Below are 11,640 nucleotides of genomic sequence, written 5' to 3' on the forward strand. Positions count from 1 at the left end.
TTTTCGGGACGGGTGCCCGGAGGCGGCTTGGGCAGGTGGGGTGCGGACCCTCGGCCGGGCGACTGTTCGGCTGAGGCGGGGAATTGCCTAAGGTACGCGGGTGGGTGCCTCCCCTCAGGCCTCCCAGCTCCCCGGCGGTACTAAACGGTAGCTCCAGCGACTTGTCCGGGAGTTGCAAGTGTGTGGACTAAATTTATTATTGATCCCCCTTTGTAAATTGTTACGCTACGGGGGTAGAATATCGTGGAGGGAAGAGATGGTGGCCTCTAGAATACGGAGACATCCATTATTACCACGTTTCCATGCAATGCTGGGTTCTTTTTTAACTGTTTCTTATTTAACTGTCACATGAGCACTCTAAATTCTCTCACTGTTTTTTTTTTTCCCCCTCTCTTTTTTTTTTTTTTCCTGTCCATATGTAGAAGAATCCTTATTGACACTGGGGAGCCAGCTACTCCTGAATATATTGGCTGTTTAAAGCAGGCGCTTTCAGAGTTCAGCATCTCAATTCAAGAAATTTTAGTGACACACTGGCATCATGATCATAGTGGTGGAATACCTGATATCTGCAAAAACATCCCTAATGGTAGGCCAGAGATTTCGGATATTGTTGAAAATGTTAACTACGTGGCAAGAAAAAGCTTTTACTGAGTGCTTCTGTGCAAATCAGCTGGATTATTCTTCTGGAATCTCCATATAAACTACATGTAATTTCATGATACTGTGGCAGCGTGTAGAATGAGAGCAATGAATAATCTGAATATTGTAGTTGTAGTACTACAGTTTTGCTTCAATACCTGTGCATACCTTTATAGTGAATGTTTCTTATGTGTGAATAATGAGAACCTAGATTGCCATCAGCAAGTTTACATGATATGAAGAGATATGAGAAAAACTTCATAGTCACTCCTTTCTACATTGACAGTAGTGACAAATTGGCCATTATTTTCGCTTGTGTAAAAACAGTAAATAACTTAATCTCTGAAAAAGAAGCTTGCACAACTTTGAGATTCCTTACAGCAGACCATTAGTAATTGCTGACAAATTCGTAGGCCTCAGATCACGAGGACGAAGAGGGTAGGGCAGTCTGCAGGTAAATTCTGATCTAAAAATTTGTATTTCATGTTGATAAATGGTAAGAGACATTTCCCAGTATCTGGGAAGAGAATAAGCAATATGCATCATGCAGTTCTTAGCGTTATTTGGCTTTGTCACAAGCTTTGTCACAGGCTTTTCCAGATTTTGTAAAGTTGCCAGGTGCTTATCTGCAAAGAAGCCTGGGCACTACTGAAAACAACATTGGTGTCTTTGTGAGTATTTTGGTCTTGTCAACCCATGAGCATGGTTGTAAAGACTAGCAAGCGATATAAATACCTTTCTGGGTTGCTATCCATAGCTGTTCCAGCCAAGGCATTCACAGTTCATGCACAGCTCAGAACGATAGACGCTGAGGGAAGTTGCAGATCAAAAAGCCTCCATCCAGTGTTAGGCAAATGTTGAATAGTGCTTCTATGAATCATAATGCAGAACATGAGCACAGAAATCTTAGTGTTGTTGTAGAAACTTGAAGGTTTTGGCTCTTGATGAGTCAGGAAGGAACACTTGTAAAATATAATAATTGCTGACATTTCTTTACTAATTTCACTTGTGCTTTTTCGTCTTCAAAATTGCTGCTGGTACAGAGTACAGTATTCAGATTCAGTGGTTTTCACTATTCACTGTTTGTGGCTCTGGAATAAGGTTGCTTTATAAACATAAAGTTACTGTACAGAATTTCTTGTTTCTAGTTTTGTATTCATACTGTGTAATAATTAATAGAACTTGTTCAAAAAGTAGCCTTTCTGTGGAATTAGCTTTGTTAGTGACAAATTCAAAACACCTTTTTCTTTGCTTTCTTTAAATAGACTCTGAATATCGCATCTGTAAGCTTCCTCGTGTCCCTCACCATGAAGAAATAATAGGAGGAGGACATAAATATTTTTATCTTAAAGAGGGAGATGTGATACAGACAGAGGGAGCCACGCTCAGGTAAACACCAATTTCTGCAAGTTTGCTGGATCACCTTTTTCTTCAGAACTCTGACACGTATATGTATCCTAACTTCTAATGATTGGCAATCCATACATCTAATCTTTTCAACACTTACGCATGTAGACTTCCTATCATGATCCAGCAGGGTATGTTTATACAAAGAAATTGTTTTTATGAATGAAGATTATCAGGAATTAGCCTTTGGTTTTTGGCCTCAGCAGAGAAATTAAGAACATTTTCCTTGAAAAATATTTCCTCCGGGAAAATCAAATAGGATTTTACATACTTTCTCATCACTCTTAGATAAGTAGTTTATTATTAAAATTGATACTTTTGGGGAAGTTTATAGTAGTCTGGATGGATTATTTAGTGTGCCTTTCTTTTTACCTTAAAAATATTTCCCAAGGAGACACTAAAACATTGAATACTTAAAATGTTAAATTTTAAACCTTTAACCTGTCAGGTTCTTGTAAGGTGCCAATCTGGGAGGGCTTTTTCCCAGAGAGCATATTGCCTGTCTTGTTAGCATGAATGAGTCTGAAACAGAAAGCCACTCTGACAGAGAGGGAGGGAGAGGGAGAGAGGGAGAGAGAGAGAGGGAGGGGGAGAGAGAGACACACAAAAAAAAAAAAATCTGACCATTCTGTTTCCAGAGCTCTTTCATTAACAAGGCATTACTCTTCTAAGGACAAATTTTGCTTGTTTTCTTCTGTTTAGATGTGAATTATAGCCCACTTGTAGAATATGCCAGCTGGCTGATTGGAAGAAAAAAACATAAAAATAAAGGATATATTTGACCAAAAGCATTTTATTTTGTTAGTGGGGGGGGAAAAAAAACCAAACATGGAGAATATTAATATTGAGTATTGAAGACCTATCACTACCCTAAGTGGCCCATGTTTGGACAAAATCAATTTAGAGATGGAAAACAACTTGTTAAATTTGAATCCAAGTAAGACGGGGCGGCACGTTGTGAAGTTTGGGGTAATGCAGCCAAACTTTATGCTTGGTTAAAAGCAGGTATTCTCACCTGGTTAATTTAGTAAGCACTTTAAGGATACTCTTAGATCTACCACTGGTTCCAAAATAGGAGTATCTGCATGTTAAATTTTAGTTAGCAACCTTCAGGTTTTCAAGGTGTGCCAGGCAGTGTTGAGTTCTTTTTCCTTTGTTTTTCCGTGTTAATGGTTAAGCTTCCGGGTAAAGTTTCATCAGGAACTGGAGGATACCACTTCCTACAAAGGCAAGATGCAACCTATCAGCTTGAATTTTATGTTGCCTCCACAGGGCAATGGCTCACCGGCTTTCTGCTGAAATCAGTATTCAGTAAGAGCTGGAAGTCATTGCATCAGATGGTGCTGTGCTTCTGGCACCCCAGCCCTGCACTGACATGGTTGGGTGCTCTTTAGCATTGGCCTGTACCCCATGCTTGGCACCAGCTCTGTCAGTTCCTAATCACTGCTTTGATGCGTCTGCCATTAACAAGAAGATTCTTATGAATTTCAGCAGTGATGCTGGTGTGAGTTGTGTACTTTCAGTTTGAACCAGCCTCAGCATGAGGCCTTCTGCCTTTCAAAAATTGTAGTTGAAAGGACACTGCAGTGCAGCTCCTTAGCAGCTCAGGTTACTATATACATATCAACTGTCCGTTCACCCTTTGCTGCATTCTAATGCAGTACTCATTCAAGCTGTTGGGTCCCAAATCCTTACCATTCAAATGTTTAATAACCTGCACATAAAACAGCTAAAAGACCATGATTCCTTGTTGTATTTGAGAGCTCTGCTCCACTGTCATGGGACTTTCGGGGAAAAACAAATTTCAGGAGACAGAACTTTATCTGGGTTGGGCCCAGAAGTTTACAGTTAATTTCTAAAAGAATTGGCATCATCCTTACCCTCTTTTGCTAAGTGCAAGGTGTACGTCAAGAATTTCACACATTTCAATCAGGAAATAACATGTCAATTTTTCTTTTTTAAAGCTTCAGAGTAAAGCCCTCTATAACCCAAATTCTACATGACTAGCCAGCTCCCTTAATGCACTTTTATTGTGATGTGTCATGTAAGTAAAAGCATGTTAGAGATGACGATCCGTGTTCTCTACATGGTATAAGAAAATGGACTGGGATTAGACAAAGTGATACCCTGTTTACATCAACATTTCAGCCTTTTTTGGTCTATTTTTTTCTGGTTCTTGTGGGCTGCTTTGTAAGTGTATGATTTTATCATTATTTGTTTCTAGCTTCTGAAAATGAAGCATATATGCTGTATGAAAAACTTACGCTTTTTTGTTGTTGTTCTTTAAACAGAGTTTTATATACGCCTGGACACACTGATGATCATATGGCTTTACATCTAGAAGAAGAAAATGCTCTATTCTCTGGTGACTGTGTTTTAGGGGAAGGAACAACAGTAATTGAAGACCTGTGTGATTACATGAAAACTTTGAAAAGGTTGTTACAAATGAAACTAGATTTAATATATCCAGGTAAGTGGTTCTATTTTTAACTGCTCTGTTTTACTATATAATTTTTAAATATCTCCTAAGAATTTGAGTACACTTACTGCAATCGAACGCCATTACTAATGTAACAATTCAAATTCATTACTTAATGTATGTCCAGTGCTAAGCTAAGATGACTTTATGGCATGGTGGTTTGCAAGACTTGAAAATTTTTCAGTGATAGATATCTTTCACTGTTGGAATCATATGGCAGATTTGGTTTTCTTATATTACTCTATCTATGCACCTTAATGTTACCCTGGAAGAAAAAATAATAGTTGTTCTTTGGTTCTTTGCATCCCCACATACACTGCCACTGTGAGTAATGTTTTTTGAGAGAGACGTCTGTCCTTTGCAGCACAGATTAATCACAAATTAATCTTGGAAAGCTGCAGAACTGTCAAATAGTTGTCTTAGTTAATGACTTAGCTTAAATTTGTACAAGAGCCAAGAGGCCAAACATCATGTTCTAAAAATAAGTTGTCAATTCATTCAGTCTGTGACTTTGCTTTAACTTTTTTCTTTTATCTCCCCCAAACCTTGGGAATGCATTTACTTTTCATATAAACTACATCTCTGTTTGACAAGACTGGATTTTCAGAATTCATTATGTAACTAAGGTTTAAGCTCCTCATTTGTTTTTTTCAGAGCTACCTCTCAGGATTTTTTCTGACTTTTTCTGTTTCATCTTCTGCAACTTGTCATTCTGAGCGACTGGCTACATTCTCAGTTCTGTCTTTCTCCATTAACCATCTATGTTTAGCCTACATAACCAAATCTCTTTTGTGTTCAGTCTTAAAATATGCTTCTTTTGAAGTAGGTGCTCTTTAAGTGCTTTAAGATCTAACCATAAAAATGCTATTTAAGAAAAATATCATTATAGATATTCCATGAATGTGGAGGCTGACGTAGACAGAAATAGTGACTTGCTCATAGTTATTGACTTAACGACTGGTAAAACTAAGAATATTTTAGCCTCCAGAATCTCAATCTATTGACCAATCAAATGTTCTGCTTTGTTTCTTAAATACCTACAAAACACAGTCTGTTCCTCTAATTGAATTTCTGCCTTCCAAAACCGCATATATGCCAAATTCTATTAGGTTTATCAATTTTATCTGTTGTATTTCACTCTCTCCTTAACTATTATTTATCTAGGTCACACATTCACCAAGGTTGAGTATTTGTCCCGTTTATCTGTAACTGTTTGCTACACTGTTTTAAGTATGTTCATGCTGTACTTGCAGTTAGGAAGCCAGTCGGATATTACGCATTTTCAGTGATGAGTAGCTAAGTATTGAGATGGTTTGGAACTAACTTTCTTTTTTTATCCGTGCATCACAAAACGTATGTGCAATTGTGTAAAAGATAACTATTGACCAATCAGAACAATTGTTTATACTATTGGTATTTACTACAGTAAAATGGTAACTATAGCCAAAGGTAGTTTGCTTTAGCAATACATTCTATATAAGCTCAATACTTTGACTTTATTGCAGTTTTAGGTATTCATAATTCTTGAACTGTTTCTCTGTTCCCCATCCATGCTTTAGCAGTCACGTTGCAGCCTCAGAATTAGATGTAGGGGAGCATGAATTTTTGTGACAAGCTGACTGCTGGCTAGGTGTGAGTAGCTGAATTTTGCCAATCCTTCCCCTTCTATGTTTCTTTTTTACTTTAATGTGGAAATGACTTCAGGCTGAATACTCGTGATAGTCTATTTACAGCCAATAGTTGATGAGAATACTTGGGACCAGAAAAGGGTGTTTTAGTCAGCAGAGGGCTCCCTATCCTGTGATAATAAACGATGTTCCTTGATAATATAGAAAAGAATGGTACTGGAGTTAGGAATCGGTGCAAGATTTCATGAGCCAATTATTTTCTTCAGTTTTATTCTTTGTGCTTTAATTTCTCATGTGTAAAGTAAGAGAATCTATATTACTTCACAGGGTGTTACGAGAATAGAAACTTACTGTTTCTGATCATCTGAGCTATACGGAGGTCTGAAGTAATATGAAGCTGTCTGATACGAAGTCTGAATTATTGGAAAGACGGTCATATTTTGAGAGATATATTTCACATGCTCAGATACATTTTACATTTATGCAGATATTGATTTATTTATTGGTGAAGTTAACTGTGTTGCTGTCCTGAAAAATTATGGATGAGAAAGATCCACATCTGGATTTAGTTCCCAGCTTTCTGACATCACTTTAATGTATGTATATGCATACACAATGGCTATGGATCAGATGATGTAATGGACATGAAATGCCTTTAACTTTGCAAAATGTGGGTTCCATCCCAGGTCCTGACATTGGTCTTGTAGTGTAAGTCAATGAAATCACTTGGAAGAGCAGGGACTGGTTTTAAGACAGCCTTGTGATTCCATGTGCAGACCTTAATTTTGAATACTTTAATGTGACTTCTGTCATTAGAGAATGCAAGAGAGTGGACAGTTGCCATTATAGTCTCTGCTCTGTATATCTTAATGTGTTTTTTCTAAATCTAAACTTTTGTTTTTATAAATGGTAACATATTTACCAGAGATACTGTTATATTTGTAATTTATTTTGTAAGGAACAATAGCTTCAGATTAAATGTTTGAAATCATTAAATATATGTGCATGTGACAATATAATTTTATATTTACATGTTACATATCTTTTATTTATAATACTATCTTTACACAAGGTAAGCTTCAATGAATATTTAGTAATTTCAAAACTGCTGAAGTGAGTGTATAAGTTGAGATATGCATAAATATTTTGACTTGCTGAAGGATAGATTCCTTTGACACTTTTTTATTTCACAGATATTCAAAACATGAAAAATTAGTTGCTCTTTTTCTATAAGCTGCCTGTCCTCAGGCAAAATAAGCTCTAATTTACAAAGCCTTAAAACTAAAAACCCATTTAGTCAGTTCACCCGAAAGTACAAGAAAAGAATATGATGATTTTTTAAAATAGTCAGAGAACCTCAAAAGAAACTGTCTGTTTTGGATGATACCAAATAGCTTCTAAAAGAAAGCTATTTTTTACAGTAGTTTCTGTTCTACTCATTTTATAAATTACTTGGAGTTTAGACTGGCAGAGCTGGAAGTTGCTGCTGCTACTTCAGGTGAGGTATACATGCAAAGAAATAGGAAACCTTGCTATAAAAAGCATGTGACAAATATTCATGCAAGTAAATTTCTCTATAGGTAAAATATGAAGTTTAATTTCTGTGCATGTAACTCACACCTGAAAAATATTTTCATTTCATCTGTAATTTTAGTATATCATGAGGCAGTATTTGATTTTTCCACAAAGGTTAGTGCTTTACCAGTTAAGCCTTTTTCTAATTTGATTCAAAGACCTTTCAGCAAGTTGAACGTTTCTGATTTGCCACAAAAAGTCCAGGAAAAAACGTGTGTGTTTTGTTTATTAACCAGCCAGGCATAAAATGATCCACATGTAAACTTCCTTGTGCATTGCTTTTTCCTGCCCTGACACGTTCAGATTGACTCACTGATTTGTTTTCCATTGAGGTTTTTTTGATCATACTTATGAAAGTATGTTCTTCGGGGAATAAAGTACAGTGTATGAGTGAGTTCTGAAGATCTGTCCTGGAAAATTTATCTGTCACAGTTAAAGATGTTACTTCTCTCGCCCTCTGTGTTTGCTAGATAGCCCCACAACAGGACAGTAGTACATGAGTCCTTTGCCTCAGCTGCTGCTGTTCAAAGACCAGTATCAGTTTAAATCATCAGTGTCAATATCCTTTGGGGAGAGTGAGACAGGCAGACAGAGGTGATATAATAATCTGAATCTCATCTTTCAAATCTGTTCAGCGGTGAACTCCTTTCCTTTTTTTTTTGTTTTTTTTTAATAGCCTAAAGTAGTCTTTCCTTGCTTTCCTTATTCCATGTGAAGTATCCCCTTTCCCCATTCAGACTTTTCAGATCCTTATTCTTCCTTTCCATCTTAATGCTTTTCAATTGCAGACTGTGATGGAGACATTCAAACTTAATTCTGGCCTATTTATATGAAAAAACCCCCTCAAAAAAACCAAACCAAAAAACATGCAGAGTGTCTTACATTTTAACATCAAGGATACTCTGACAGGGTGGTACGTACAGGTGCTACTCCTTTCTTATGACTTTTAAGTCTGCCAGAGTTTACATAAGAATGATTCAATTATTCAATAGCATACTTAATTCCAAATTTAAGTAACAGCGCTCTGGTACATGTGTTTTGATTTAGGTCATGGTCCAGTAGTACGTGATGTGAATGCTAGAATCCGAGGCTACATTTCTCACCGAATTGCACGTGAACAGCAAATTCTAAATGTTTTCCAGAAGAATGCTGGAAAATCATATACATCCTTGGAGCTTGTAAAAATAGTATACAAGGTAATTGTTGATTAAAAGTTTTTAGATCAAACTAAAGAAAACTGAGATTATGTTCATAAAATTGTATGTAACAACTTAAGTATTTGAGTAAGACTGTGGTGGCTTTTTAAAAGAGAAAAAAAAAAAGAAAAGATCTCTGCTTGTTCAGAATTCATATACGGACTCCTGCAGTTTTCCTGCCTGAACAGCTACAGTTTTTAAGTATACATCCATTCGCATGTTTCTGTAAATCGCAAACCACTTGTCCTGTCACTATATGATAAGAATTTTTTCAGTACTACTAAAGCTTTCATATTTAAAAAAAAAAAAGTGTAATCTTTCAAAGCTTTTTAAAGATTCACAATTTATTGATCTAGTTTTCTAGTGAATTTTCCTGCCAGACTCGTGTTATTTGGAGAACTTCTTTTTAATTTTCAAAAAGAAGGCTTTAGTTCTAGGAAGATAGTGCTGGAGAGGGGGATTTTGAGAAATGTTATTGGTTTTTACCTAATGAGCATTGGAAAATTTTCAGAGACCTTTTGTCCTCCTAAAGCTGTTATATTTTTTAATTGTTTACTCATTTACAGATATTAATTGTTACAGGATATTTAAACCCATGCAAATATTGTCATGGAATAGAAGTGATAGGTATCTGTGGAGAAATCCATCTTTAAATTTGTCTTTAAAAATGCTCAGCTACACTGACAACCCAGTGCAGTCCAAGCTCAGAAGAGCATAGTCGTATTAGTGTTGGCCGAAGTTTGCATAATACAAATGGATAATGCAAAAAAATGAGCAAAGTAAACAAAAATGTGTGATTAGGCTACTAGTTTAACTGGTAAAATTTATTTACTCATTTCAGTTTGTTGTCATTATATAACTAACTGAATGTTCATCATGGCAGTTCAGAAGAGGAAAATCTATGTTAATAAACCATGAGCTCCATATATTGAAAAAATAATTGGAAGATGTTTAAACAAATACAAAATGCACATTTGTGTTCCCATTAGGAGATCCCTGAAAATTTACATCTAGCAGCAGAAGTTAACCTCCTAGTCCACTTGAAGAAGTTGGAAAAAGAAGGAAAAGTGTGTAAGTTGTGGATGGCGGGGTGGAAGGAGGGACATTTTCATTTTGATTTTCTATGTACTGTTTCTCATTATATTTTAGGGCGTTGTTTCCTGGGAAAAAAAACATTGCAATTAGTTGTAGTAGCTGTCCTTCAGACAATTTGAAGTAGGACTATATACAAAAAGCCTATGGTTATACAGTCTTTCCAAACTTATAGAAAATATTTTATAAACTATGTGTGACATGCTTAGAGCACAGATTACTGCAATGCATATACCTTTAGGTTTTGATTTAAAACATACCATGGAATACATTCGTAATGCTAGCATTTATACTTTTGTGTATTTTCCAAAATTCATATCTAAATATGCATGTGCATAGCGTTTTATTACGATTACATTTTATGTTTCTGCCTTTCCTAAATGTGTATTGTTGTATATATGTGTTCTAGAGATGGTTACAATCACGCAATGTAAATTTTTACAATTTCTGATTAGTACAGCACTTAAGTAGAGCAACTACATTTAGTTTACTGTTTTTACATTTTGCCTTTACTTTTAGTGAACAAGGTGAAGTATTCTATTGCTGTAATGGTATGCGCATTTGGAAACATTATTCAGCCAGAAGCTAAGGAAAATATTTATTTCTGTACGTTACTTAACTGCACCCAGGACTGTCTACTTATAAGTAAATAATTACACGACTATTTAAAACTGTTTGAAATTTTCAGCATTTACCAACCTGAATAACAACATGAAAGTAGCGGGTTTTTTCCAAGTTAGAACTTCTGTTTATTTTCATGATAAATCAGCTACTAAGTACTAATCGTTTGAAAATTGAGACTTAAGCTTTGTCATTCAAAGAAAATAGGCTAGAGTCACGTGAATACTGTCATCACTGAAGTTCAGAAAATGATGTCTTTAACCATATTTTGTGCAGAATGCCATGGAAGCTTACCAACATGGTACTGCACCAGCTTTTAAATGTGATCGCAATTCTTGGTTATTGATGTACATTATTGACCTATAAATTTCTCCAGTTTGGCTCCACAAGATTCCTCTGGCGTATCAGATGCTGTTGACTATTTGTCCCTTCCCTTTCACTGCCAAAGTAGCTCAAGCAACAGCATTTTCTGTTTAGATGAAGTAGTGGATAAATTAACTTTCTCTTTAAAGGTAGACTTGCAGTCTTCCCTACAGAAGACTGTGTGTATGCATCTTAAATGTCCAGGAATTAATTTGTCTGACTAAGCTAGTGAATTTCATCTCTTAAGCCAGATTTTTTGTTGGAGTTTTTTGTTTGTTTGTTTGTTTCCCAAAACACGCTTTTCATGCTTACTGGACAAAAATAGCTCAGCTTTCCTCAGAAATCACCTTTGAATTTTGAAGAGACAGCAGATACGGAGCTTCAGTCAGATAACTGTTCACAAAGTAGCAACTGCTTGAAATTATTAGAAAGTTTAAATAACTAGAGGAGATACTAATCAGAAGAATTGTTGTGACTCTTCTCCAGTTGGAGGTCCTTGATTCAGCTGTGTGCTCCCGCTTTCCACGAAGCACAAGAAGTGCCCTCTAAAGGTTTTTGGTTTGGGCTGGATTTTGATCTTCAATTTATGCTCACAGAGAAGGAGGAAAGCAACCTCATCAGAACACTTGGGGTTTTTCTG

General features: G+C 36.1%; 1 protein-coding gene across 1 annotated transcript in view; it reads left to right on the top strand.

The window, feature by feature from the left end:
• LACTB2 (lactamase, beta 2) overlaps positions 1–11,640 on the top strand; it is a 25,009-nt gene that overhangs the window by 10,060 nt on the left and 3,309 nt on the right. The window contains exons 3-7 of the mRNA XM_009335075.1: positions 423–586; positions 1,905–2,028; positions 4,338–4,516; positions 8,776–8,924; positions 9,914–9,995. Of these exons, the coding sequence (XP_009333350.1) occupies positions 423–586; positions 1,905–2,028; positions 4,338–4,516; positions 8,776–8,924; positions 9,914–9,995 (698 nt within the window). The remainder of the gene's footprint in view (positions 1–422; positions 587–1,904; positions 2,029–4,337; positions 4,517–8,775; positions 8,925–9,913; positions 9,996–11,640) is intronic.

This window comes from Pygoscelis adeliae, unplaced genomic scaffold (genome assembly GCF_000699105.1).
Source record: "Pygoscelis adeliae isolate BGI_AS28 unplaced genomic scaffold, ASM69910v1 Scaffold101, whole genome shotgun sequence".
Lineage (NCBI taxonomy): Eukaryota > Metazoa > Chordata > Aves > Sphenisciformes > Spheniscidae > Pygoscelis > Pygoscelis adeliae.